This window comes from Panthera onca, chromosome B3, assembly GCF_046562875.1.
Source record: "Panthera onca isolate mPanOnc1 chromosome B3, mPanOnc1 haplotype 2, whole genome shotgun sequence".
In the NCBI taxonomy this organism is placed as follows: domain Eukaryota; kingdom Metazoa; phylum Chordata; class Mammalia; order Carnivora; family Felidae; genus Panthera; species Panthera onca.
The window spans coordinates 144546963-144573422 of NC_138344.1; the positions used below are offsets into that span (position 1 = coordinate 144546963).

Below are 26460 nucleotides of genomic sequence, written 5' to 3' on the forward strand. Positions count from 1 at the left end.
GGCCAGCCTGCCTTTGTGGGCTGTGAGGAACCACGCAGCCTCCTTACGCCGCGTCGTAAGAAACCCGTCATGTTTCAGAGGGGACGCTGCCTGGAGATGTGTAATTTCTGATTTTTGAGCTGGTATCAAAACAAATGAGCCTGGTTGTCCTCTGCTCGTTTGTCTGGCCGTCTGGGTTTTAATGTTCTCGAGGAGGAGAAGCAGTGGGGCGGCCGGCCCTCCTCCTCTTCAGTGTTTTCCTCTCCCGGCGAGGGGGCCTCAGGCCGGCACCCATTCCACATCCCTCCCGTCGAGTTAGAGGTCCCTGGCCAGAGGACAGGCAGGAAGTGACGTGAGCTGGCTCTGTGGGTCTGAGGGGGAGGTTGTGGGAGGGCTGGGCCGTCCGCCCTCAGCTCTCCGCAGGGTCTCTGTGTTTACAGTACTGGAGGGAGTCAGGTAGTTCTTTCCCGGAATTCGAAGAGATTCCGGTCATGTTTGGTCAGAAAGCCGCCAGGAATATCACGTAATGAGAAATTCAGTGTTTACAGTAACCTATAAATATTGCTAAAAATAGTTTATAGACAGCTCTTTCATTGTCATAACTTCATAGAATATTCTTGGGAAGCAGGTGCATACATGAGGCTATACTCTGGTATGTTTGCACTTGCTGTTGAGCAGTGCACTGCATGACCATCAGACTTCTGAAAATTGCCAAGTGCTACTTGATAACACCGATCGAAGGAGAGGCTCCAGCCAGCTGCGGGCGTCTCGTCAGGGCTCCCAAGCGTCATACAGGTGGCTGGGGCGGTCATGGAGACGTGTCATTTTGCATTTGTCCCATTATTATGGGGGGAACTGACGTGGCTTCTACGGTGTTGTGGACGTAACCATGGGGACCACCAGCCCGGGAGGACTGCCTGACAAGCCCTGGGGGTGGGCGGTGTGGGCAGGGAACTCCTTAGGGGGTCCAGGGCCGTCTGTCACTGAGACAAAAGTCCTGCTGCAGCCCTGTCCCTCGCCTGTGGTGGGCAGGCACCGTGCACCTGCACCCTGCACCCTTCATGCTCCAGTGGGCCTGCAGCTTCTGGGGAGGGGCTCGTTAGCACATTCGGTCTTGGGGGCTGTGGTTTGCTCATTGTTGGTGTGATTTGCCTAGAAAATCATCCGGAATTGTTTGTATTTAATTACGATAGTAAAATGGTTTATTTCCTTTTGCAAAGTCCCTGCACTTGCGGAAAGGCTCTTTTATAAAATTCCAACCCTAAAAGAACGGTTTCCTACTTAACACGAGCCATTCTCAACCTTCTGAGAGTCCCAGACTACTTAAAAATGGGATGGAAATCAGAAGTGAATTTTTCTGCTCTAGAATGTCAAAACAGTGCGAGTCTGCCCAGTTACGGGGACCTCTGCCTCCACCCTAGTACTGGGTCAGGTTATGTCCCTGCCCTCCTGGTACCAGCCTGGGGATCAGCGTCTGGCTCATGGAGTTGCAGGAGGTTGGCCAAGTCACTTCACTCTTCTGTGCCTCAGTTTCCCTGAGACCAAGGACGGTAACTGCCCATCCCCAGGGGCCGCGAAGGAGACGCACTCCGATGTGGATGAATTACTTAGGACAGTGCCCGGCAGAGAACAGGCCATAGCGAAAGGGTCCAGGGCCCGCGCTGTGCCAGGCAGCGTGGGGGGCAGTGGGGCGTGAAGGCAGACAGCCCTGCCCGGGGGGAGGCCACGTCAGGCGGGTCATCCGTGCTTACTGCCTTCCCGCCGTTGAGAAGGGGTAGCCAACCCTTGGAGCAGATCCTGTCCCAGCGATAGGTGTCCTGGGTCAAGACGTCAGTCCCCTGTGCCTGCAGAGTGTGGAGGGCTCCGCCAGACTCGGGGTTTCTTGGGACCTGGCCTGCCGTTCTGCAGCTGCCATATCAACGGGCCTCGGTCCCGGGAGTCCCCCGTACCCCCTCCGTGCTGACGGTGTAGGAACAGGATGAGGGGGGCAGGTGAGGGGCGAAGATCACCCGCAGGGTGCGGTCAGGGCGGCCGGGCGGGGGGAGGACGGCTTCCTCCTCGGGGCGGCGCCGGCTGACCATCAGCCGCATTAAGAGCTGATTGGACCAGGTCATTCCGAGGGCCGGAGAGACCCGCTCCTCCCAGAGACTGAGACAGAAAACAGGCCCAACGGTTACCGACAAAACCTCGGGGGACCCACTGCCACCCTCACTGTCCCGCCCGTGGGCTGGGCCCGGCTCACCCTTGTGGCCCGGGTGCCGCGCCCTGCTCCTCCATGGCCTCTGTCACCTGGGAGGTCCAGACCAGGGTCAGTTGCAGCAAGGACCCCACCGCCACCCGCCCCAGCATGAGTGGCCTCACTCCTCCACCCCCACCCCCCTGAACTTCCCTAAAATCCAAGCTGAGGCGGGGGTGGGGATGGGGGTGGGGGGGTGTCGGGGTCGGGCCCACCTGGTTGATGCACAGCACGGGGCTCCGGAACGTGCTGCTCAGCCGGCGCAGGGTGGCCCCCAAGGCCTGCAGACGCCTGGCCCTGGGCATTGAGGCCAGGCCGTCAAACTCACAGCGGAACGGGGCCGCCACGGAGTCGATGACCACTAGGCGGGCCATCCCCCGCGACAGCAGCACGGGCACCTTCTTACTCACACACTCCAGCAGGGCGTCCTAGAGGCCGAGGGAGGTGGCGGTCAGCGCCTGTGCCCTGCACTGAAGAACCCCTCACGGCCTTCCCATTTTACTCCTCACCCCGTGGGCCATCACAGTGACCAGGACTTCATCCTTTGGTGGCCCCGTGCCAGGAGCTGACCCCTGGGGTGCTGCCATAGCAGAAAGCCGGCTCATAACCGACCGCCCTGGTCGCTGGGACCATACTCTCGTCAGGCGGGTCTAGGGGTGGCGGTGAGCCCTGTCCCCTGCCCAGCCCCACCCCATGGCGGGGGGGGGGTGGACAGGGGCAGGCCACCCCTGCCTACCTCTGGGGCCCGAGTGCGGTGCCCTGAGCGGCCCTGGCCAGGCTCCCGGGTGGGGCCGGGTGGCCTCAGGCCCTGGTGCCAGGTGACCACACACTGGCCGTCCCGCCAGAGAGCAGCCAAGTGTCTGGTTCCTCGCCCTGAATGAAACCCAGTTCTGTGCTTCCACCTCTAGGGCGTCTTCGGTAGAGCCTCTTTTTGTGGAAAATGATGGCAGCAGCAGTGGCCTCGAGGACGCCAGCATTAACGTGAGTCCCGTCCCCTTTCCGTCACCGCAGGCAGCTCTGGGGACACCTGGGGGCTGGGCAGGTCATGGCTGCACTCGCTCCCTGCGGAGCCAGGACTCGGGCCCCCTCCCCCAGGAGGTGGAAACGGGGACCGCAGCCCTGAGGCCCTGCTTGTGCACAAAGGGCAGGCCCCGTCCCCACAGCAGGGCCCCGGGCTCCAGGCCGACACTGGGCAGGAAGGCAGACGCCTGGTGCCCCCAGCACGGTTTTCAGAACGGCTCTCAGAAACCACCGTGGGCCTCAAAGCGCTGGCCCTGACTGCTGCCTTCTCTTGCAGTGAAACCACACCCGGCCCTGGAGGACCCAGGACAACACTGCTTGTGTGCAGCCAGAGCCTGCCCTGTGACAGCCAGGGGACGGTCACCGAGGCTGGAGGGCCCTGGAGCTGAGAGCCTGCAGCACTAACCTCGTCTTCTGTGTCCCCGTGCCACCAGCACACTGTCCTACTAACAGCCACACCGCTCACCAGGACGCGTCGCTTGCAAAGCCACGGCCACACTCGGCCCCTCCAGGGTGACGGGGTGGGCGCAGCCTCCCTCCTGGGCCGCGGTTCCCGGGACACCCGTGTCCCGAAGGTGCAAGGAAGAGGCATTGGCTGCGTGGGCCCGTGTGCCCAGTCTTACCGTGTTACTTCCCGAAGCTGTGTGTGATATGTTCTATTGTAAATTTTTTTAAAATTAAAAGTTTATATGCCTTACCCTTTACTTGCAGTTTTTATAGCAATTCTTAAGTGGGGGAAGGTCCCCCGGGAACCGGGGACCCTGCCCAGCGGGTGCGGGGGTGCACTTGGGAAGCCGGGCTGCAAGGAGAGGCTCCCCCCAGCCCCATGCGGAGGCTTTCTTAACTTTTTTTTTTTTTGTCCTGCTATATGGTTTATTCTCAGCTTTTGAACCCTTTCCACTCGTTGCTCGTCCCTCCCTCAAATAATGATCTGAGTGGAGCACGGACCAGGTCACAGGGCCGCTTCCCCTGCCTGCCAGGACCACTGTGCTCCTAGCCCTCTCCCTGGGGCTTCCTGCCCCACGGCTGCCCGTCTGCAGGGAGGGATGCTGCTGATGCTTCCGGATACGTGTCCCCCGCCCCCGCTCGGAGCAGCCAGGTGGGAACCTCCTGTGCCCCGATGCACTTTCTGCTCCGTCAGGGGTAGAAGTCAAACCCGACAGACTGCTCTGGCCGGGACAGCCGGCCTGTCCTCTGGGCAGTGAATGGTCACCGCAGGGTGGCCGGGTGGCCAGGAGGCAAGGGAGGTGCTCCCTGCTACTGAGGGGACTGAGGGCTGAGGGGCACACCCCGTGGGACGGGGACGGTGGGTGGCGTGTGGGGCCTCCCTCCGCAACTCCCCGTGGGCGGGGTGACCGGTTCAGCCTGAATTTCAGGTCACGAATCCTGTGGCGGCTCACTGGCTGCCTGGTGCTGGTGGTGGCCCGGTGTGGGGGTCGTGGGTGCGCTCTGTCCACTGGCCCACCTGACCACCTTCCCCACAGAACTCGGGGCCAGAGAGGGAGGACGCTCACCACGTCGGCCACGTGCTCGACGAAGATCTGGTGGCCAAACTTCATCTTGTCGATCACCTCTCCCGGAACGTCCGGCCGCAGGTGCCGCTGCCCCGCAATGAGCTGCTGCAGACGCAGGTCCGGGAAGACGTCTTCGGTGCAGATGTACACGGCCCCTGGGGCGGCACGGGGGGGTGGTCAGCCCGCCCCCCCCCCGCGGCTTCCCCGCACAGGGGCTGGTCTCCCTTGCCGCCCCCTTGCTGTCAGGACGCCACCCCGCGGGTCTGCCCTAGCCTGTCTCGAGTGAAGCCAGTGGGATCATCAGGGCCCGCGGGCTTCTGGAAATGCCCTGCCTGCACACGCCCTCGGATTCCCCTCAGAGGCTCTGCCGGAGCACGCTTCCCAGATTCCCAGATTCTCCTTTCGAGGCTGCTCCTGTGATCCTGGGCTGCTGTGACCTGAACACCCTGGGGTGACGCCCTGGCTCCCCTGCGCCAGACAATGTACCCCAGGTCCGCTGGAGAGAACTGGGGACCGTCACAAACGAACCCTAACGTCTGTGGCAACTGATTTTCAACGAAGGTCCCGGGACAGTCTGGTGAGAGAAAGAAGTCTTCCCCGTGAATGGTGCGGGGACGCGGGGACGCGGGGACCGGGCCCTCCCTCACCCCCGGCACGGACTCCATCCGCCCATCGAACGCCAGAGCCGACGCTTTCAAACTCCGGAGAGCACGCGGGTGGGTGTTCGGGACCCTGGGTTGGGCGAGGGGGTCTCCGATGTGGCACAGACCGCACGAGTGAGAAAAGGCCGAGAGAGAAACTGGACTCGGTCACAGGATAATCCACAAGAAAACGAGGAGACCCCTGCAGAAAACACGGTGAACTCCGTGTCTGGGGAGAGGCTCGCGTCCGGATCACACGAGGATCCTACAAGTCGGCCACAGAAGGCGACCCAACCGCGAACCGGGGCGAAGGCTCCAAAGAGACATTTCGCCACAGGAAACGTCCGCTGACCGGCTTCCAAGGCCAAGTCCGTCCACCCGGCGCCGGGCACCTGCACCCTCGCCCAGAGGTGCAGGGGCAGGGGTGACACAGAGGCCCGCCGCGGGTGAGCAACCCCCATGCGCGGCCCGGAGGCCCCCGCCCATGGCCGGGCTCACGGGAGCGGCACCGACCCCAGTCCTCGGCTCTCGGGACACAGGGGAAGCAGGAGAGGTCCCCGAGCGAGGCCCCTGCTGCCAGCGCCCCACATGGGTCCCAGCGGCATGCGTGTGTCACCGCGAGGTCTGGCCCCGGCCGCGTGCCCCGCCCACCGCGTGGCCCAGCCTGTCCGGGAAGCCGGGCGAGCGGATGAGCTCGAGAGGAACCGTGCAACGTTTACCGAGGAGCTACCGAGGTGCAACCCGTCCGCTCCGGCACCACATTTAGTAAGAACGATTGAAGTTTTTAACGCTCAGAGACCCGCACGGGCAGCCTGGAAAAATCCCTCCACCGCACGCCCTGTGCAGACTTGACAGATGCAAAACCGGGTCAGGGGCCGGCCGCCCCCGCCGTCCTCGGTGGTCCTGTCTGCCCCGTCCCCAAAAGGGAAAAAGAGGAAAACGTTTGTCCGAGGTGTCCGGCTCCATGGACCACGTGGTTTGCAGGCTGGCGGCGGGAGAGCGCGCAAAAGTGCCCGAGGGGGACTTTGTGCCCAGACGGAGACTGTCCCTGGGTCCTCGAGGGAGCAGGGGCCGCTTCCTACGGAGGGCAGGCTGCAGGGCCCACGGCCCTCGGACCTGCCCTCTCCCTCGGGTGGAATCCACGGCACATGTGGAGAGAGACGGGGACCCGGGAAGATGGCCCTGGAGGTGGCGTCGGGCCCCGACTCGATGAGCGCGACCTGGGCACGGCCGGGACCCCCGCCTCCCCCAACTCTGCCCCCGCCTGCCTGAGAGGACAGCCACTCACCGGCCTCCAGGCCTCCGTGCCGCGGAGGGAACTGCACGGTCAGGCAGAGCTGCAGGGCCAGCTGGGTCTTCCCGGCGGAGCTGTGACCGGCCAGCTCGGTGACACCGTCCAGGGGCAGGCCGCCGCGGAGAAGGCCGTCCAGCACGGGGCAGCCCAGGCTCAGGCGCTGGTGCTGGGCGGGGAATCTCTTCTTCTGCCGGTGCAGATGCAGAGCTGGGGGCGCAGGGGGCGTCGGTCACCATGTGCCGGGGGCCCAGGCGACCTCGGAGCCAGAAGGCAGGGAGGAGGCGGGCGTGGAAGCTTCTCCTAGCTGCTGTGCTCTCTGGGCACCCGTGGGCTCTGGCTCTGCTTGCCAACCCACCCCCGCTTCCCGTACTGCCTGGCCTGGTCCCATCTCTTCTGTCCCCCTGCCCTTCCCCTGTACACCTGCTGTGTCCCTGTCCTGATGCTGTGACCGTGGCCCTGCGTCAATCCCTCCCCAGGCATGGGCAGAGCAGAGGCCCCTCCCCACCCCCCCCACCCGCCCCCAGTGCCCACCTGTGAAGACGCTGCTTCCCCGCAGGTGCAGGGAGGCCGTTCTCAGCAAGTGTTGCACGTCGAGGCTGGAGAGGCCGGTTAGTCTCTGCAGGTCTGGTCCAGAAAAATGCAAAACCTCCTTTATTGACTTCAGTTTGGCTGAAATTACACAAAGACAGAACAGGACAAGTTCAGACTACAGTAACGCAAGGCAGCATGGCAAAGACGACGGTGTTTTCCAGAGCACGGTCTTCCAGTTCTGGGGACCCAGCGGGCAGGGGCTAGATCCATCCACTCCCTGAAGCCACGGGAGCCCCTGGACAGAGTGTGAGGACAGCAGTGGGGAGGGAAGGGGCCCGAGAGGGGGACAGGCCTCTCCCAGGTGCCCAGAGCACATCAGCCACCTGCTGTGGCCACATCCTGAAAACATGTCCCAAGGAAGGGCATTTCTGTGGCCAGGCAGGCCGACACCAAGGCAAGGCTTGAGGGTGACCCCGGGGCAGGGTGAGAACCGTGCAGTTAGGAAAGCCAAGCCGGGCTCCAAACAAACGTCACTGCAGCGGAAAGCCGGGAAGGCGGGGACCGAGCTAAGACTGCGTGGCGGTTACAATGCCAGTGGCGACAGCCGGGTTGGGGGGGGGCGGGTCACAGAGTTAACACATCCAGAAGATCTGGTATTTGGAGAGGAGAGGGCATAAATTACTGTTGGGGGTGGATAAGTACATTACTTGCGAGCTAGTAGGAAAAAAAATGCGCTAAAAAATGTATCCAACCAACCCAGATGGCAAAAAAGGGAAAACAACACAAAAAGCAACAGAATAGGTAGCTCAGCATAAGAGAGAGTTAGACCCAAACATACCAGGAATTACCTTAAATACATGTGCACTGAAGGCTCCAGTGAAAAGACAGATGGACAGACTGGACCAAAGGGAAAACACAACACAATGACTGAAAGGCTCTGGAAGAACCAAGAGCCAAGGACGAAGGAACAGGACCAGAGACTGTGCCCCCACGTAAGACATCACCAAGTCACCCCCACGTGTGCTCCGGCTTCCACGCTTTGTGATCAACAAGCTTCCCTGTCACGTGCCCCGGGAGACGGGGGAGATGGGAGGCCCAGCACGCCAGCTGGTGCAGGGCAGCTGGGGAAGGACGCACCAGGAGACAAACACAACAGGGAAGCCGTCCAGCTCACCCATTTGGGCACTTAAAAAAGAGGCAGCCGTAGCTGACATACTGGACAATGTGGGAAAAGACAACGAGATGTACACGGAAAACACAGAATTTGAAAAAAGGAGGCAACTACCAACTTTGGGGGGAAGTAATAAAGGAAACCGTCAAAACCTCGCAGTTCAGCAGCAGTAATGATGTCCCCAGTCACAGCCCTCACGGCCCAAACTGTGCTCCAACTGTGGTGGGGGAGGGGGAAGTAGGTGCACCAGGAAGCCAGCCCTCACCCCTGTCACAGGCACCCCGTGCGTGATCGCAGACACTGACAAACCGAACACAGCGACGTAAGCACGTTTTTAGAAGTCCAGATATAAACACAAAGAAATTGCCAAAAGACTCCTGAGTGGCGGAAGTAGTTCCGTTTCACGTTTTAGAAAATAAACGTGTATTACTTTGATGAAAATAAAATTTAACTTGAAAAAAGTCCACACACACACACACACACGCCCCTGAAGACCCTGCAGCACACTCCAGCACTGGCTACTCATCAGGAGTAGCTGTCTTGGGGAAGGGGGACTCGGCAACCTCGCTGTGTCTCCCGGACACGACACACAAGTCCACCCACACGCTTCACGTATCTACTCGACACAAACACCGGTAAACATACCTTTCTTGACCGCGGCAGTGATCCTGGGATTCAGGTCCAACTGATCCAAATCCATTTCTTCAACAGGTTGACTGCGACCACGGATAATCTCCCAGGGACACGAATGCCGATGCGCTTGTTGTCAGTGCAAACCCCCCAGGAGCAGAGCACCGCGGGGTGACAGTGGCTTGGGTACGCAGTCTCCTTTGTGACGGGTTCACCGTCAGCCCTGAGGTTGGAGGAGAGACTTCACCGCACCAGGAAAACCACTGAAGTAAGTCTAAGGCGACACCCGGCTTAGAGGAACCATCTGCCACCTCAGAAACCAAGACTCGATCCGCACAGTGGTGCGGCTGAAGGGATGTCCCCCGGCCACCCCCACTCTAAAGGCCAGGGCGGCGCAAGGCAGTCCCCGTTCCGTCCCCTGCAGGAAGTGTTAGAAATGAGCATGTGCTCCAACCCGGAGTCCCGGCCTGGAGACCTGGTACACGGGTGAGCACCCTGCCTGGCCCACCTCTGGGGTGAGGACGACGCAGACAGGGACCACGCTCATTGGGCTCGCGCGAATGAAGCGTCTTCTGCGTGCGGCAGAAGTGTGTCCCCGCGGGGATTTGGAAAGAATGGAAAGAGTGACTTTTGAATCCCGCGAGACGTTTTCAAGCGGGAACCTCCACAACCACCCAGCTGTTTGAGCAGAGAACAGCGGAGACTGTGTGTCCGGCCCCCGCCCCTCTCCTGGCCAGCAGCCCTCCCGAGGCCCAGACCGCGCGCTGAATGCCGTGGGGACTGGAGCCCAGCCCGACCCTCGCTGGTCGCCCTACTCAGCCCAGGGTCACCCAGAAACCCTCTAGCAAGCCACGTTTCCATGTTGGCCTCCCAGATCAGCAAGGGTGAGAAGGCAGCAGGGCGTGTGGGAACACCAAGGCCAGCAGCCACTCGGGCTGAACCCAGGGCCCAGGTCCACCAGCAAGGCCTCAGCCGAGGGGAAGGTCGGAGGTCGCCTCCCCTTGCAGCGCTTAGAGTGTTACTGATTTGGACAACATCAGGTTGATTTTGGAGCTTCGAGAAGCAGGTCGCCTGCACGGTCACGTTCACAGGCTGGTCGGGGAAACCGGTGTGGCAGGGAGAAATCCAAAACACCCAGAACTGACAGCACAGGAGCCTGACGCTCAGGCGTGAGCAGGAGCTCCCAGGCCAGGGCTGACAGGAAACATGCCGAGGCCGGGGAGGACACACACAGCCCCGGCTCCCCCGCGGCCCCCCGACGGCCACCAGGACTGCAAATTGGAGGACAGCGGGGTCACCGTCAGAGGTGCCTGAATGCAGGGCCCCAGTGCCAACTACACACAGCGAGAGGAGGTGAGGACGGTGACGAGCTCCGAAGGTGCCCTGAGTATATGGAAGGTTCTAGCGGGCTGGTGATGTGTGTGACGTTTGGTTCCTGAAGACAGAAAGCAGGTAAGCAAGAAAAAGGTCATCTCCAGGACAAGTAGTAAGTTGCCAAAGGACACGCGGTGTGCCTTCCTGGCTTGGTGGGGAGAGCACCTCTGGGAGCCCTGAGGACAAGAGCGGGAAGAGGTGACCCAGGGAGGCACCACCCAAAACCTCCTCCAGGACAAGAGAACGCCTGGACAAGATACCAAGTCTGTTGTTTCCAAATTCCAGAGACGGTGTGTGTCCCCCCACCCCCAGACTGTGGAAAGACCCTGGGGCGTGCCTGGGGGAGGGAAGGCCTTGATGTGACACACACGGCCAACAGGCTGGACTGGGGTCTGGACTGTGAAGATGAATGGACAGGAGAGGGACGTGCCTGGATACTAAACTCAGATTCTGACCAGCCACTAGACACAGGGCAGGATATCAAGGCCGGTGACCACAGCGCCTCGAACCTATGTGGTGGGGGAACGGGGCATCCGGAAGCAGAGTGACCACTGGTGGAGCACCTGCGTAAGGCAGATGCTGACCGGGAGCTGGACAGACAGGCCCAGGTGGCCGCCCTGTCCCCCCGCCTCCCTGGGGGCAGGGGCGTGAGCCAGCCATCCTCCAGGCCGGCGCTCCTCCAGCAAGGGAGAGGCCTGGGCACGGAGCGCGCCCACAGCGGGCCCGGACAGAGGCAGCAGCTTCCCGGAGCATTAACGTTAAGTTCCTGTTTAAGGGGACAGTTAACATGCCATGCCGCTGGGCGAGGGGGTCAGAGCTGTAGGAGAGAACCCAACGTTTGTGGGAACCAGTAGAATCGAATACGACTTTCAAGCAGCTCAGGTCCCGCCAGAGGGAAGCCCTGAGGAGGGCCAGGGGGAATCACACTCTCCTGCTTCAGGGCCCCTTGGGCGGAGGCCTGAGGACCCCGACTGCCAACCCCACCCCACCCCTGCCCCTCCCAGGGATGGAAAGTTCCAGCTACAGATAGACTGGCCCACCGGCCCACCTGCACCCCGGGCAGCAAGACTCAGGTTTCCAGTAGCTTTGGCGGACTTACAAAAGAGGGCAGGGCACGGCGCCCCCACGGGGAGGGCTGCCCAAATCTCCCACAGAACAGAACCAAAGCCCGTGTCTCTCGCAAGTTCAAAGCTGAATACAGGCAGCCCCACTGATGCCCCAGACTCACCAGAGGAGTGCAGACGGTTATCAGACACACAGTCCGTTCCCAGGACTGTTCCAGGCACCTCGCACAACGCAAACTCAAGCCTCGCAACAGCAGTGTTCCCACCTCGCTGTGGCTGACTAGGAAACGGGCAAGCCAAGGTCATACAGTCAGCAAGCGGGATGCAGGTCCCGGCTGTTTGTTCCAAGTTCTTGACCCGCCTGTTAACAAATCCCACAGGAGCTGCTCAGTCTCCCCGCTCTCCTGCCTGCGGGGTGCCTCCCCGGGTGGGAGCAGCCGGCTCTCGCTCCAAGACCGGGCATCTTTTCTGGCTTCCCCTCCCCGGAGGGGGTGATGAGCCCTCCGGGCAGGGAACGCCTCCCGGTGACTTGGGGACCGTGCCTGGGCACCACGGTGGTTTCTCCAGAGCAGCCTGGCCTGGACACCTGGGCCCTCGTCCCTTCTCGAGACCCTCTTCCTCCTTTGAGAGCCCCTTCCCTTCCCAGCCCCTGAACCACCTTGTCCCGTTCCCCGCAGCGGCTCCTCCACACCTGGGGGTCCCGCAGACCCACCAAGACCCCGCCCTCCCCCACCCCTGCACACCCCGACTTCATGCAGCCCTCGCTCACCTTTCACCCAGCGCGGCGGCCTGCTCCGGTCCCTACGGGTGACAGCCCCGAGGGCGGGCCTCTGCGGCCCCCGCACCCCGGCTTCCGAGCCCACCTTCCTTCCCACCGCCAGGACCCCGGCTTCGGCTGTCCCCTCCGCCCGCCCGCGGGCTTCGACGGTGCGGACGACCCGCGCCCCCGCGCCGCGCGCCCCACGGCCAGCCACTCTCACCCCGCGCGCGCTCCGCTCGCCTCTTCGCACTGCCCCGCCCCCTACCACCTCCTCTTCCAATGAGAGCCAGGCGCCCCTGCTTGGATTCGCCAATGAGAGAGGAAGCAGCATACGACGCAGACTAACTGGCCAATCCAAAGTCTCCATCCTCCCGAGGGGGGCGGGGCGTGCCTGGGCGGGCCCTCACTGCCGATTGGTGTCGGGCCGCGGAGTGGCCGGGGAGGTGCCACTGCGTGGATCGAACAGCTCAGCGTTGGGGCGGGTCCCGGGTACCGATTGGCCCGCTCTCCCGGACGGGCGTGGCGATTGGACGCGGCCGTTGTCATCCACGCGGGCGGGGCGGGGCTCCTGGCGGGGCGAGGGTCCGGGCCTCGGGCGAGCGCTGTGGCGGCGTCATGTCCTCCGAGGTGGCCGCGCGCCGCGACGCCAAGAAGCTGGTGCGCTCCCCCAGCGGCCTGCGCATGGTGCCCGAGCACCGCGCCTTTGGCAGCCCCTTCGGCCTGGAGGAGCCGCAGTGGGTCCCGGATAAGGAGGTAGGTCGCCACCGCCCGCCAGCTTCCCGCCCCCCGTCCGCGCCCTGTTCGCCCGAGACCCCCGTCCGCGCCCAGGATCCCCTTCCGAGGCTAAGGCTACCCGGTCCGCGCCCCAGCCCCGCCGTGCCTCCCTGGTGCCCCGACCCGGGCCCCCGAGGCGCTTCGTCTGGCTCCTGCTGCCCTTCCGGGGCCCCCCACGGCCGCCGTCGGTACCCCGGGTTCCCGGTGACCGCGCTCCGGCCCTCCCGGGGCCTTGGGCACAGTGCCCTCTGCCTGGCTCCCTCTCGGGGCGTCCAGGCTCGCCCACTCCCCACTTAGGTGGGTCCCGCAAGGACCGCCCCTCCTGCTCCGTCCGGGTCTCGGCCCACCTGCGAGGTCACGTGGGAATTCCACTTCCATTGGATGAGCTGCTCAGCTGGGGCCCCTGAGACGCCGTCGCTGCCCCTGCCCCGTGGTGGGGGGTGGAGAGGCCCCCCGCCCCCTTAGAAGGCGGCGCGCTCCGGGTTGGGGGGGTGCCGCGCGGTGCGAGCGGAGGGCTGGCTTTGAGTAGGAGGGTGCAGGTGGACAGTAAGGAGGGCGTCCTGGCGGGCACCGCACCTGCTTGCAGGGGTGAGGGGTGGGGAGGCCCCGCGCTGTCCCTGTGGGCGGGGTGGGTGCGGCCCCTTCTGAAGGCCCTTGCGTGGCAGGCCAGGGGGTTTGGACCCGATCCCATAAGCCAGCAGCTCTCAGCTCCGGGGGGCCACGGGGAGGAACTCCGTGCGTTCCTGTAGATCAGTCCGTCCTGAAGAAGTCAGCGCGCCGTGATGGTCGAGTCGCTTTAAGTGACAAGCGCCCCTGCGTCCTGAGACGCCTTCCTCCCCCAGAACCGTAGTTACCGGCGGCAGGCTGTCAGCACCGGAGTGAAATCAGGTGTCCGAGGCGAGGCAGGCCCGCCCGAGCTGGGGAGGGGCGGCGGGGCAGGGCGGCGGCGAGGAGAGGCCCAGGGGCCGCCGCCCCCGCCCTCCTGCCCTCCCCGCCCTCTTGCCCTGCCCGCCGCCGCCCCCGCCCTCCCCACTGTGGCGTGCTCCCCGGGCCCTTCCCTCCCCTTCCCTGTTGCCCTGTTTGTGCTCTTTATTTTGCGCGCTTTTACTCTTGGTGCCGGTGCTCTCTGAACTGACAGCGCATACCTTCCCCACTTGGGCTCCCCGGTTCGTGCTGTGGAAGGTCAGAGATAAAGGAATGTGTGTCTTTCTCCTGAATGTGTCCGTGTCACAGAGTTCCTTCCTGGGTTACTGGGGCTGACACGTGTTACTGGGGTTGGGGAAGTGGGAATCGCAGGGAGCGTCGTGGGGACGGGCGGGTGAAAGGTCGTGCACAGGGAAGGGAACCGCGCACTCCCGCAGCGGGGAGGGAGGCCGTGAACCTCTGGCACTTAATCTGTGGCCACATCGAGGGTGGTCGGGGACTCCCGCCCGCCCCCCCAGGAGTCCGGAGAGACTCTGCCCGATTGACACCCTGCGGAACTTTGCCCCGCCGGACTCGGTGTCTGCAAGGAGTCCCAGAAGGGTGTCTGGACCCAGGCACGGTTCCCCTGCCCCCACTTCTGCACCCTGGGGTAACAGCTATAGCTCCGTGTGCCCTCTTGCCGGGCCCAGGGGTGTTTCCTGGAAAAGTGCCTGTGTTTTCGGGCCTGAGTCGAACAGCAGGAAGTGAGCAGAGTTGGCCTGATCTATTTGAGTCTGTCTCTCTATTGGGGGGGGGGGGGGGGCTCCTTTCCACCTAGAAAGAAAGGCCCCTCGGAGCCCCCCTGCCCCCTGCTTGTGGGAATTCTTACTCGTGACCTGAGGAGCCCTGGAGGCCTTCCAGGGAGCCTGGGGGAGGAGGGACGGGAGGGTGGACCTCCGCGAGCTTCGAAAAGGAAGCGGATTTGAAGCCTACTGGGGCCTGGTCCAAGAGGCCAGAGGTTAGCACAGCGAGTGTTCTGGAGGAAAAGAAACAGTCTGGGGCAGAATGGGCTAGGAGGTTCTGGAGGCTCCGGGGGAAGGGGGTGGGGCGGATCCCCTGCCACTAGCCTGGCCCTCAGCTGCCCCCTGCCTGTTCAGTGTGTGTACCAGGACCCTCGTGTGCAGGGGGGAGACTCGGGTGTTGGGGATGCCGGTAGTGAGAGGCAGGTGGGTCTGGGTGGTTTGGAGTGGGTGAAGGGAAGTAGGTAGAACGTGGCAGGAGGGTGACCCATAGGCCCTCAGCCTCCACCCGCTTCCGGTTGTTTGCCAGTTAGCATTGCTGACCTATCTGTGGATGGTCCTTCGTGTCTCATCTCGGCCCCGCTTTCCATCGGGTCACTCTGAGGCCAGCCCGTTCCACGTCTGTTGTGTACTTACTAGGTGCCTGACCCTGCACCAGGCTGGTCGCGTGGGCCTGCAGGGACGTCCCTTGAGAGTGTTGACAATTTGGGGTGTGTGTGTGTGTGTGTGTGTGTGCGCGTGCGTGCGCGCGCGCGCGCGCCTGCCCTGAGCCAGCTGTAGCTCCCAGCCTCCCAGCCGGCCTCCTGCCCCGGAAACAACAGTTGCTGGTCCCCCGAGGATGCACAGTCCGTGGCTCCCTAGTGGCTTCGGGGAGGAGGAAGCCTGGGGGTGGGCTCTCTGGGCACGAGGCCGTGAGATACTGTTTTAGCCGTAAAAGCCCTGTAGTTTTGCACCCCTCTTTCTTCCAACTTCCGCGCTGGGTATAACCAGCGATGCCGGCAGCTCGGGGCCATCATTTTGACACGTGGATACTCTGTGGTCACAGAAGTGGGAAGGAGAGCACGGGTGTCAGATCAAAACCAAATCCCAAGTTGGGAGAGACTGTTCTAGGCGGGGGGGGGGGGGGGGGACTGCTGCCGGAGGGAGACCCCGAACCCGGGGGATCTGCCGGTGTCTCCGGCCTGGCAAGGGCTTGCTCTGTGCGGGAAGGGACCCAGGACCCAACTGGACGAGAGCAGGTGGGAAGGGGAGGCGTCCACTCAGCGAGGGGGCGCGGATCGTGTGACCTGTGACCTGCGATCGGGGGTTGCGGCACCCCAGGTCAGCCTGTCGCACGCGGGTTGAGGGTGGGATTTCATCCGTGGGCCTGAAGGAAGGAGAGAAGCTTGACTCAGGTTTGAGCAAGCGAGGTGAATGGGCCTTTGTTCCGACCGACGAGTCTGGACAGACAGGGCAGCCGGTCGAGAATGGGGTGAGGAATGGGGATTTGGGGTCCATGTGCAGCCTTGTCACAGGTGGTCGGGGGCAACTGTGAGTCATCGAGGTCACACGGCCAGGGGGTCCTCTGCACACACTTGCCAGGCACAGGACAGGCGGGGGCTTTCACCCGCCTCGGGGACCGCGAGGCGGGGGGCACGCCACCTAGCGCATGGGGGTGCTGGGCCCTGTGGCTGCGTAGAAGCCTCTGATGTTGGGGGGGCGCCGGGCGGGCCCAGCACTTGCTCCCGGGGCGGGCTCGTGCCTGGGGCGCTGCGTCCGCCGCTGGCTCAGAGCCCCCGGTGACGGGGGTCTGGGTGGGGAGACGCAGGCGGGCCCTGTCCCGAGAGGAACACGTCTCCTGCGTCTCCTGCGATGCCAGCTGTTTTGCATCCACTGTCACATTCGTCCCCTCCCCAGGACCTCCTGTGTCTCTTTTGAGCTGGTTTTTTAACAGTTTACTGGTTCCCTCACTCATGAAGGAGTTAAATCTTTGAGAGGAGTCATTTAATATTTTAGGAGTAATTCTCTTATTCTCTAGAAAGGATTATCTTTCAATAAAGATACATTAATACATATATTGGGTTTTTTTATTTGTTTAAAAACATTTTTTTGTTTATTTTTTTTCGGAGAGGGTGGGAGGGGCCGGGGGAGGGAGACAGGATCTGAAGGATCTGCGCTGGTCTGTGCCGGAACTCACACACTACAAGATCAGGACCTGAGCCGAAGGCAGCACTTAACCGACTGAGCCACCCAGGCTCCCCTGTGCATATATCGCGAAAACTTATTTTCCGGATTTGTTTGTGTCTGAGAAACCTAAGACAGGGAGTGTCGAGGGCCTGGCTCCAGCCAGCAGGGGGGCGCTGTGGGAGCGGGTGGGCCCCCAGGGAGGACGGGCAGGTGTCCCCAAGCTCTTTTGTTACAGTGGCTTTGTTTTTGACATTCCTTTAAACTCTCTAAATTCTGTTTTCCACCAAAAAAATTTTTTTTGAGAGAGAGCGAGAGCGTGTGCGGGGAAGGGGCAGAGAGAGGGAGAAATTGTCCCAAGCAGGCTCCGCCCGCCGTGGGGGGCTCCAGCTCACGCACCCTTGATACGACTTGGGCCAAAGTCCAGAGTCAGACGCTCAGCCACCTGAGCCATCCAGGCCCCCCTCTTCCAACTATTTAGACTTTGAGGGGAGACCCTCGGGGCCAGTGCTGGTCCTGCGGTTGCCCGGGGCACCTCTGGGGCTCCTTGCGCGAGGGTCCGGTGGCGGAGGCCCTTCTGTGACCCGGCCTTGGCCTCTCCTCGCGCTCCACCCCGCGCGCATCCACCAGGAAGCTGACCTTGTGGCACCTGCCTCCCTCTCGTCTCAACTTCCACATCCGCGGGCGCGGGTCCGCCGTGCCCCCCCCCCCCCCCCCCCCGCCCCGCTCCGCTCCGAACCAGCACGGAGTCGGGGGCCAGGGGGGTGTGTGCGGCGTGCGGAGCTGGAAAGTTCGCGAGGAGCGCTCCCCGTGCCCCGGCCCCAGTCGCCCCTCCTCCGTGGTGCCTCCTTGCCACCAGCGTCCCGCCCCGCTGCCGGCCAGGCCTGCCTGCGGGGTGAGCGTGGGGGCCCCCCGCCCCCCCCCCACCCCCCCAGAGGCCGGAGCCTCCCCCAGCGACCCTAGCGGAGGCGTCCGTCATCTGGCCAGAGTGGCGCTTGTGCGGGACCCTCCTGGTGGGCCCTGCCCCCACTCGTCCTCCCGCCCTGCGGTGGTGCTGGGGGGCGGGGCCTCGGGCTCGGCAGGGTGGGTAAGGGGGGCCGGCCGCCCGTGTCTGGGCTGTGGCCGCCCTCGCCCTGGTTCCAGGCCCGCGGCTGCCGGCACCCGGCTCGCGCGTGTGGTTTCTGTTCCCTCCTGGTGCAGTTCGTTCATCAGACACCATAGCAGTTCTTTGGCCGTATTTTTACTCTCGTCTCTGCCTTTTTTCTTTCCTTCCCGTTCTCTTCATGTTAAATTGCTCCGTTGAGAATTTTAGAAGGCTCTCTTCTGTTACGTAATCAGAAAGTTACTTGTCTTGAAGATCTGCCCGTTTTCCGAATCACTTCGTTGCCTATTTACAGTAATAAAATCCTACGTCGCTTACGTTGCTAAGCACATTTTACGTCCTGGCCGTCGCCTTACATTTACAGATTGGTCTTGGGGCGCCTGGGTGGCTCAGCCGGTTGAGCGTCCGACTCTGGATTTGGGCTCAGGTCACGATCTCGGGGTCGTGGGACCGAGCCCTGCGCCGGGCTCTGTGCTGAGCGTGGAGCCTGCTGGAGATTCTCTCCCCCTCCCTGCCCCTCCCTCTCAAATAAAAACAAAATAAGATAGAAATTGGTCTTTCAACGTACCCGGACACACAAGCCCTACAGTAAGCGTGAGACCGTCTTTGTTAGCGTTGCTGGAGAGGGAGCAAGGGAGGGGCCGCCACGGGAGACCCCAGGAGGCGCCCGAGCCTTCCCGCGGAGTGGGGCAGGCTCTCCGGGCTGCTGGGCCTCACCAGTCACACCCTCGCGGTCGGTTTTTTCCGGTGGATTCTGTGGCTGGCACTGCGGGGGTCACACAGAGGCTGGGGCCCTGCCACGCTTCCAAGGCCCGAGTTCCAGAACTCACAAAAGGGAGAGGCAGCGGCAGGGCAGCGAGTATCCCGCTCACACTCAAAGCCGGTGGGGATTCTGTAGACGATTCTGGAAGGCCAAGGTGGGCCAAGCCCCGTATCCACGTCCAGAAAGCAGCTTAGGAGCAACGGGGTAACAAGAAACTGTTAGTCACACGATCTCGAAAAGCTTAGACCCCGCTCCCGGCGCGGGGGCAGCGGCCATACGGAGCCCGTCTGGCTGCAGGGTGGTGTCCGAAAAGGGTGCCCGCCGTGGGAGGACACGTGCCAAGGCCCAGCGTGGCTGTGGGTCCGAGGTCCCTTCCAGGAGCATTGCGGGGTCCCGGCACCCCTGGCCTCTGCTCTGGATCAACACGGGTTCGCGGGCACTTGGCTGTGTCTCGAATCCCTTCGGAGCTACTCGCTTGCCCGACTCGCGTGCGCCAGCCTACGGCTGCCTGGAGGAGGCCGAAGCCCAGAGGGGACACACAGAGCCAGGGGAGAGGTCACCCGGCGGGAGGCGTGGGCTGGCGCTTGCCCCTGCTGCCCTGCGGGACGAGCGTGCCCCTGGCTGAGTGGAGAGAAGGTGGTGGGTGGGGACGAGGGAAGGACACTGGGGGACGGCCCCAGCTGGGCAGGACTGACGGGTTTGCCCGGGTTGCGTGCGGTCTGGCTGTCCTATGATCAGAAGCCCTCCTGCGGGCGGGCGCTGCCCGGGGGGCCGGGAGGGGCTCTCCCACGGCGGGGGAAGCTGAGCGTCGTCAGCGGCGGGATGGCCCGTCGGTGCTTCGCGGCAGGTCTGGAGCGACTCTTGGCTTGTGTTAGAGAAGAAACCCGAGCTCGTCCCTTTGGTGACGATGTGGCCATTTGGAGTCCCTTGTCTTCAGTGCCGGTCGCACGGCCGCTGCACTCAGTCTGTTCCCTGCGCGCTGGGGTGAGGGAGGCCTCCCCTGCAGCACAGCGCCGTGGTCCCTGCCCTCCCGGGCGCTGCGGGGCCTGGACACCTGTCCCCCGGAGCCCAGCCGCCGGTTCCCTCTGCTTCCCTTACTCCCAGGAGCATTTGGGGGCATTTCCGGGGCCTGGCAGTGACCGCCTTTAACCCATATCCGACCCGCACCATCCACATCCCGCTTCAGCCTCATCCCGATGCACGTGTGGCCATGTCACTGAGGGACTCGAGGTGTCCCTCGTGGGGGCCTCCCCCCCGTTCGGCCGCCACGTCACCTACTTCACCTAGAAAGCGATGCTCGCATGTCGGGGCCACTTCCCACTAGTTCCAGCCGTGGAACCACGTGGTCCTTCCGGGACACCAACCCGTGGTTCCGGCACCAGAACTGGGGGTCCTTAGGTGGCTGCCCTAGCGTGGCCGTTCGGGCTCTGACCGCTGCCCCCGGCGTCCCCGAGATGCCCCCCGAGCTCATGCCCTGTCCCTGGCCTGTGGGACCCGGAGCCCACCTGTGCCTGCGACGTGTCACCCCCCCAGTCACGGGGCGGCAGGGCGGCTCTCCGGCAGCACCCCAAGCTGGGTCCTGACGCTCCTTCCCTCCTAGTGCCCGAGGTGCATGCAGTGTGACGCCAAGTTTGACTTCCTGACCAGAAAGGTGAGCTGAGGCCGTCGAGTGGGGGCCAGGCCGGCATCGAGCCCCTTGGGGGGCGGCCGACGCACCTGAGTGTCCTGGGGGCTGCATGAGAACAGCAGACGGTGACCCACGCCCGTGCCACCAGCTGGGCGCCGCCACACCTGTGGGTCTTGCCCTCAAAGGGGTGTCGTCCTCTGAAGAAGTGGGGCGTCCTGGCAGGTGGGCCGGGGACGCAGGGCGGCCTGCCGTGTGCGCGGCGCCCTTGGCAGCCCCTCCTTCCAGTGGTGAAGACCAGCATGGGGCCGCATGTGTAGACGGGTGGTCCCGAGGGGGGGGGGGGGGGGCACAGGGGGCAGTCCTCTGTCCCCTCAGCACCACCCCTGCGCCCGCAGCACCACTGTCGCCGGTGTGGGAAGTGCTTCTGTGACAAGTGCTGTGGCCAGAAGGTGCCGCTGCGGCGCATGTGTTTCGTGGACCCTGTGCGGCAGTGCGCCGAGTGCGCCCTGGTGTCGCACAAGGAGGCGGAGTTCTACGACAAGCAGCTTAAGGTGCTCCTGAGCGGTAAGCCCGGGTCGCCGGGTCCTGGGTGTCCGTCTGGCAGTTGACCTGGAAGAGCGCTGTCTCCCCCCCCCCGCCCCCCCCCCCCCCACACCCGGCTTCCCGTGGAAGGATCGAGCTGCCTCTGCTCTACAGAAACAGGAATGCGGCCTAAAGTGGCAGCCTGACTCCGCTGGGCTTGGGACGGCCATCGGGTGTGGGGCCCTGGGCCGGGATGGAGCGTGTGCGGACACGGGGCCCTGTGACGTGGGTGGCATCGGAGGAGGTGCTCCACGGGCTGTGGATCTTCCTCCCCAGGAGCCTCTGAAGGCTGGCCCCCCCCCCCCCCCCCACCGTGGTCTCCCTCCTGCCACCTGTCCCACGATCCTTCCGGGCCGGTTCTGTGCGCCTTCTGTCCCGTTCCGGTGCCGCCCTGGCTCCCCCGGGAGCGTGTGGGTGCCTCGTGGGGAAGGACGGGACGTTGCCGGCAGCATTGAGGGTGCGCAGAACCTCTCCCGATAGCAGTGCCCTGTGCTTTACAAAACTGCAGCATCTCCTCCGTCATGGCCTTGCCGCCTCACCTCGGGGACCTGCGGGCACAGCCACCGCTGTTGACTCGCTTGGTCTCGTCTCGTCCCGTCCCGTGTGCGCGCCTCCCCGGGAGCTGGCCTTGCCGGGCCGGGGGGCGGTGAGGGGTGGAGGGGCTGGTTGTGTTCTCACGTTTGTTTTTGTATCCTAAGGAGCTACTTTTCTCGTAACTTTTGGAAACTCTGAGAAGCCAGAAACCATGGTTTGCCGTCTCTCCAACAACCAGAGGTGAGAGGCAGAGGCTGCTGGGCACGGACAGCCTTGTCACATCGGCCCCGGGGTAACGTGGTGCGGACACCCTGTTTCCTAGATACTTGCTTCTGGACGGGGACAGCCGCCACGAGATCGACATTGCACACATTTCGACTGTGCAGATCCTCACGGAAGGCTTTCCGCCCGGAGGTGAGTGCGGCAGGAAGTCTGGTGCCGGCGCGGGCGACTTTGGGGATGACACAGGGGCCTCGAGGACGGAGTCTGTCGGCAGGGTCTCTGAGGAGCCAGCCCGTCGTCCTCTAGGGGCTTGGATTTAGTACATGGTTTTAGGAACTTGCCAGGTGAATGGGGCTTAACGTGTAAGATAGCGAATTCAGGAGAACCTGCCTGAGCGTGTCACATACAAGCTCTCCGGTACCGTTTATCGTTGGCCTCAAACCAAGGATGACGTTCCCAGTGCAGCGGCGTCATCCGTGTGCTCAGAAGGGTGTGGCGTGGTGGCCGATTGGGAACTAGCACTTCCTGCTCCTGTCAGGCACCCGTGGGGACGAGATTCCTTTCCATTTCCTCGGTGAGCTTCCAGAACGTTCAGCCCATTCTGGGTCTTTCCACCTGAACTTCTACGCTTCTGGCTGTTTTTCCACGGGAAGAGAGTTTGCATTCCGTGCTGACCAAAACCCACGTGACTTAATCCTTCTTGCTTTCTGTTTTCTGATTGGCTCTTGGTTGTTCTCCTCTCCTGCCTGCCCGCCTTCTTGATGTAGAAAAAGACACTCACACTTACACCAGCCTCCTGGGGAGCCAGCCCGCCTCTGAAGGTCAGCCACCTGCTACCCTCCTCCGGCCCTGCTGCCGCCACCGGGCAGTGCAGCCCGGGCCACGCCTCTGAAATGCACAGTCGCTTCTGTTGGTCGATTTGAAAGGGGGTTGGGCCCCAGACGCGGGTATATAAAGCATGAATGGAAACATCGGGGGTAGAGGTGGATTTGATCTGCTGGGTTTCTCAGCCCCGAGGGGGTTTAGTGTTGCGTCTAGCGGCCCTAAGCCGGCCGAGCGCAGGGGCAGCGGGGCACGGCCGGCGCCCTCCCGCCCCTTCCCAGCCAGCTCCGCACTTCGGCCTGAGCTCCCGGATGCCGATGCCGATGCCGAGGTCACAGGGCCAGGCCAGCGCTCCGCCGCCTCTGTGCCCTCCGCACCGTGTGCTCAGGGATTCCAGGCTGCTTGCCGGTGGCAGGGTGGGCATCGAAGACCCCCGGGTACAGAAGGCAGGGCCCAGAGAAGCTGGGGGTCAGCGGGGGTGTTCCTGTGCCTGCCTCCCGCTAGGAAGGCCACCTCGTCCCGGCCCCTCCCCGGCCAGGGAGAAGGCCACATCCCAGCTGGCCTGGTGCATGGTCTCCCTGGGCGGGGCCCGGGGGCTTCTGGCGCCACACGCCCCCTTCTGGAAATTCTGGGGGTGCAATGAACCCCGCCGTGCCAGAAGTTTTCTAGAACCTTTAAAACCGTAGACCCTTGTCTTCCCTGGGGCTGGCGGGGGCAGGTGGCACACTTGCCTGAGGTGACGGTGGCCGAAGGAGCTGCCTGCCTGCCTGTGGAGAGCCAGGTGGTGCGTGTTCTTAGCTTTGCCGGCTGCCTGGATCTTTGCAAAGTGCAGAAGCAACTAGAGATGACCCAGGAACGTGGCCGTGGCTGTGCCGATTAAACCTTACTTAGAGAAGCAGGGGGTGGGCAGAGTCGTGGTCTGCCAGTGGGGGCACTCGCCTCAAGGGGTCCCATCAGGAACCAGCCTGTCCACACGCACGGATGGTCAGGCCTCTAATTGTCCGCGGGGGTCATCTGCAGTCCGTGGACCCCAGGGGAGAGGTGGGCCCTTGGTTTTGACTCAGAGATCAGTGTCTGCTAGAAGGAATCTTCCACAAGGTGGAGTCCTGCTCAAAAATGGAGCTTGCATGTTGAAGCGGAGCAGAAAAGCCGTAGACGGGTTTCACGGTGACCCTTGGTCCCCACGGGACCGTTCTGTGGTCAAGGCCGTGAGAGCCACCCGTCCTTGAGCGGCTGGTTGTGGGAACAGCCGGGTGCGGCCTGCAGAGGCCGGTCCCCTCACTGCATCTCTGCAGGGGCTCACACGGCAGGGTGGGTGTCAGCACCTCTCTGGTGCTGGTCCCCGCTGGTCCCTCAGCCTGTATGCCAGCTCTCAACAGCAGGATGGCTCCGAGGCGGGAGCGACGGCCAGTGGGATCAGTACTGGCGTGGAGCCAGCCCTGGCTGGGTTCCCTGACCACAGGAGTCCCCACGTGGGACCGGGTGGCACTGTGGGTTTTCTCTCGGCTCAGTGATGTGGTTTTTCCTGGGCCCTGGAGGGCCAGGCGACTCGGTTCCTTTCCCATCCTGTGAATTTGGGGTCATCTTCCAGACGTCCACCGGTGCCCCTGGGACCCCCGCACCAGCATGAGGGGTGGGAAGGAGGCACCCTGGCCTCCACCGCAAGGGCACGTGGGATCCTGGGGTCCCCGCGGGCCTCACCTCGTCTCCCTTCTCCAGGAGGCAATGCACGGGCCACAGGCATGTCCCTGCGGTTTGCAGCACCGGGGGCGGAGGGCCTGACGCAGCTGAAGCTGACAGCTGGGGAGGACGCACACGCCAGCAGGAGGCAGTCGACGGCGTGGCTGGCGGCCATGCACAAGGTACCTGGTGGGCTGCGGTGGGCAGGGCTCGGGAGGCGGGGCCCTTCTTTAGGTACAGGCCCACCTCTCCCAGAGGAAGCCCTGCCCGCCCGGTGGGGGTGGGGGGAGCCCGTAGCAGCTGGGCACGGGACTGGTCACACTTCTTTCGTCACGTCGTAGGCCACCAAGCTCCTCTACGAGTCGAGGGACCAGTGACTCCATGTGGGACGGACCGTCAGCAGGGGACCGTGGAGCCAGCTCTGCACACACAGGCAACTAACCCCACACGTGCTGGGAAACGCAAGTCGAGCGTTTGGAGAAACAGATCTAGTGCGATATGCACAGCTCGTTAACACTCTAAACAGCTTCGTGCTTTAGAGTTTGTGCACTATCCTGTTGATACTTAATTGGAGGCGGGAGAGACTCAGCTACACTACTCACTACTGCTGAACTCTTTTTAGTGTAACTTCAACCATGTTTTTATGGGTGCCCAGGTTTGCTAGAAGGTTCTGGCCCCTCAGTGTTCACTCTTGCAGAGTAATGATTTGGGCAGTGGGAAGTCGGGCCCGATCTGTTTGCGATCCTGGTTTCTAGTGCGTCAGTTTACAGTCTCCCTGAGCCCGTTTTATAGACTGTCCACTTACCGCATCACTAATCTGGGCTACGAACAAACCTTTGACACTTCACTGAGGGGGAGAAGCCAGCTTTGCTTTTTGTACTTTCACTTACTATTTCCCTTTATTAAAATAATTGTACAACAATTTGTATATAAAGCTTATGATTAAAACTTATTTTGAAACTAACAGATCGGCCCTCGCCTCACTGTGTCCGGAAAACCCGAGCTCTCGTGCCACGGCTCCGCTCTGGGTCCAAAACACAAGACTCGCAGCCGCCGGTGGGAGACAGCGGTTTATTGTGCACGTTTACACGGCCTCTGCGGCGGTGGCTTCCAGCAGCAGAGGCTGCCCCACGGGCGCTCACTTTTCGTCAGCACACTGTGTACAATCGCTGCTTACAGGTGCCTGGCTACACGTTTATACATGAATTATACGCAGGACTCATACATGGAAAATAAAGCCTAAGGGCCTGGATTTTAATGAGAGAAAAAAAAACATTTCCATCATTCTGGTAGTTTCGAATGATCTAGTCAAAAAATACTTTTGGTATATAAAAGTCTGTACGTACAGTTCAAACTTAAGCGCCTTACTTGAAGTCCGGACCGGGCACAGGTTATTGCATCGTGGCCGGGCCAGACCCGGGAGGCTGGGCCCCCCCACCCCAGCTGCCCCTCCTGACATGCAGGCACCCCCACATCTGCCCCACCCTGACCTTGGGCTGCCGGCCCGTGGGCTGCACATCGTGCAGAGGAGGGGACGGTGCTATCTCGAGGCTCCTGACTGCTCGTCACTTGGTATTAAGGGCTCTGGAGCCCGGGACGCGTGTAGGTGACCTCTGCCAATGCTCAGCACACACGCATCACGCCCCACCAATGCCAGAAGCTTCCGCACAGGGGCCCTCTCGGTAGGGAGAGGAAGAGATGCGTGTGGTCGGGGTGGAGAGGATGGCGGGCGGCTGCGATTTCCGGTAGCAGGGGGCGCACACCTCACAGCAGCTGCGCGTTCTCAGTGCTGGGGTGGAGGGACGTAGAGGAAGGCCTTGGGGCCAAAGTCAGAGGGTTCGTCTTCACTGGCAACTGACCAGGGGTAAATGACAGAGCTGCTCATTGGCAACGGGGACAGCTGTTTAGAAAGCTGCATATTTATTTGGATTTACAGTAATTGGCAAAATTCAATCTTCCTGGAGGCAAAAGTACCTCTCCCAGTTACGGGCAAACTGAAGAAAGGGCCTCACCGAGAAACTGCAGGATTTCACATTGTGGATGCTGTCTGCGCAAGTGAGCACCATTATAAACACGTCTAGCTGCAGCTCCCGCAGAAACGGCAGGGCGGTCTCCCCGGCGGCTCCTCGCGGCGGGCAAGCGCGGGCGGCGCTCCAGACGGAAGCTCAGGCTAGCGTTCGCTGTCGGGGTTTGATCCGTGGATACAACTGCGAAGCGACGGAAACAGTTAGGACGAGGGCACGGCACGCCGAGCGGGAAGGGGCGCCCGGTGGT

At 62.7% G+C, this 26460-nt stretch overlaps 4 protein-coding genes across 20 annotated transcripts in view; 2 read left to right on the forward strand and 2 right to left on the reverse strand.

The window, feature by feature from the left end:
- Positions 1 to 3932, forward strand: part of KLC1 (kinesin light chain 1) — a 64543-nt gene extending 60611 nt beyond the window's left edge. For all 4 annotated transcript variants that reach the window (XR_013555945.2, XM_078447795.2, XM_078447796.2 and 1 more), the window contains 2 exons: positions 3124 to 3196; positions 3513 to 3932. Coding sequence is in view for 3 of the 4 variants with exons in the window: in XM_078447796.2 (XP_078303922.1) it covers positions 3124 to 3196; positions 3513 to 3515 (76 nt within the window). In the remaining variant the exon portion in view is untranslated. The remainder of the gene's footprint in view (positions 1 to 3123; positions 3197 to 3512) is intronic.
- Positions 1 to 14751, reverse strand: XRCC3 (X-ray repair cross complementing 3). Of its 7 annotated transcripts, none has more exons than XM_060620918.3 (9): positions 13336 to 14751; positions 11619 to 11734; positions 9032 to 9239; positions 7216 to 7353; positions 6679 to 6891; positions 4750 to 4904; positions 2431 to 2643; positions 2222 to 2268; positions 1 to 2127 (listed from the first exon to the last, which is right to left on the reverse strand). In XM_060620918.3, exons 3-9 carry the CDS (start codon positions 9084 to 9086, stop codon positions 1896 to 1898), a joined length of 1053 nt encoding a protein of 350 aa, XP_060476901.1. In that variant the 5' UTR covers positions 9087 to 9239; positions 11619 to 11734; positions 13336 to 14751; the 3' UTR covers positions 1 to 1895. The 7 variants fall into 7 exon arrangements, with proteins under 7 accessions (XP_060476901.1, XP_060476900.1, XP_060476899.1 ...); XM_060620917.3 differs by lacking the exon at positions 13336 to 14751 and adding an exon at positions 12708 to 12795; XM_060620916.3 differs by lacking the exon at positions 13336 to 14751 and adding an exon at positions 12561 to 12646.
- On the forward strand, positions 12825 to 25150 carry ZFYVE21 (zinc finger FYVE-type containing 21). Of its 2 annotated transcripts, XM_060620921.2 has the most exons (8): positions 12825 to 12967; positions 20320 to 20370; positions 20742 to 20910; positions 21627 to 21702; positions 21785 to 21876; positions 22452 to 22505; positions 24226 to 24368; positions 24528 to 25150. In XM_060620921.2, exons 1-8 carry the CDS (start codon positions 12830 to 12832, stop codon positions 24561 to 24563), a joined length of 759 nt encoding a protein of 252 aa, XP_060476904.1. In that variant the 5' UTR covers positions 12825 to 12829; the 3' UTR covers positions 24564 to 25150. The 2 variants fall into 2 exon arrangements, with proteins under 2 accessions (XP_060476904.1, XP_060476905.1); XM_060620922.2 differs by lacking the exon at positions 22452 to 22505.
- A 937-nt stretch (positions 25151 to 26087) lies between these two features.
- PPP1R13B (protein phosphatase 1 regulatory subunit 13B) overlaps positions 26088 to 26460 on the reverse strand; it is a 100955-nt gene continuing 100582 nt past the window's right edge. For all 7 annotated transcript variants that reach the window (XM_060620893.3, XM_081796001.1, XM_060620890.3 and 4 more), the window contains exon 17: positions 26088 to 26393. In XM_060620893.3, coding sequence (XP_060476876.1) covers positions 26352 to 26393 — 42 coding nt within the window. In that variant the 3' untranslated portion in view covers positions 26088 to 26351. The remainder of the gene's footprint in view (positions 26394 to 26460) is intronic.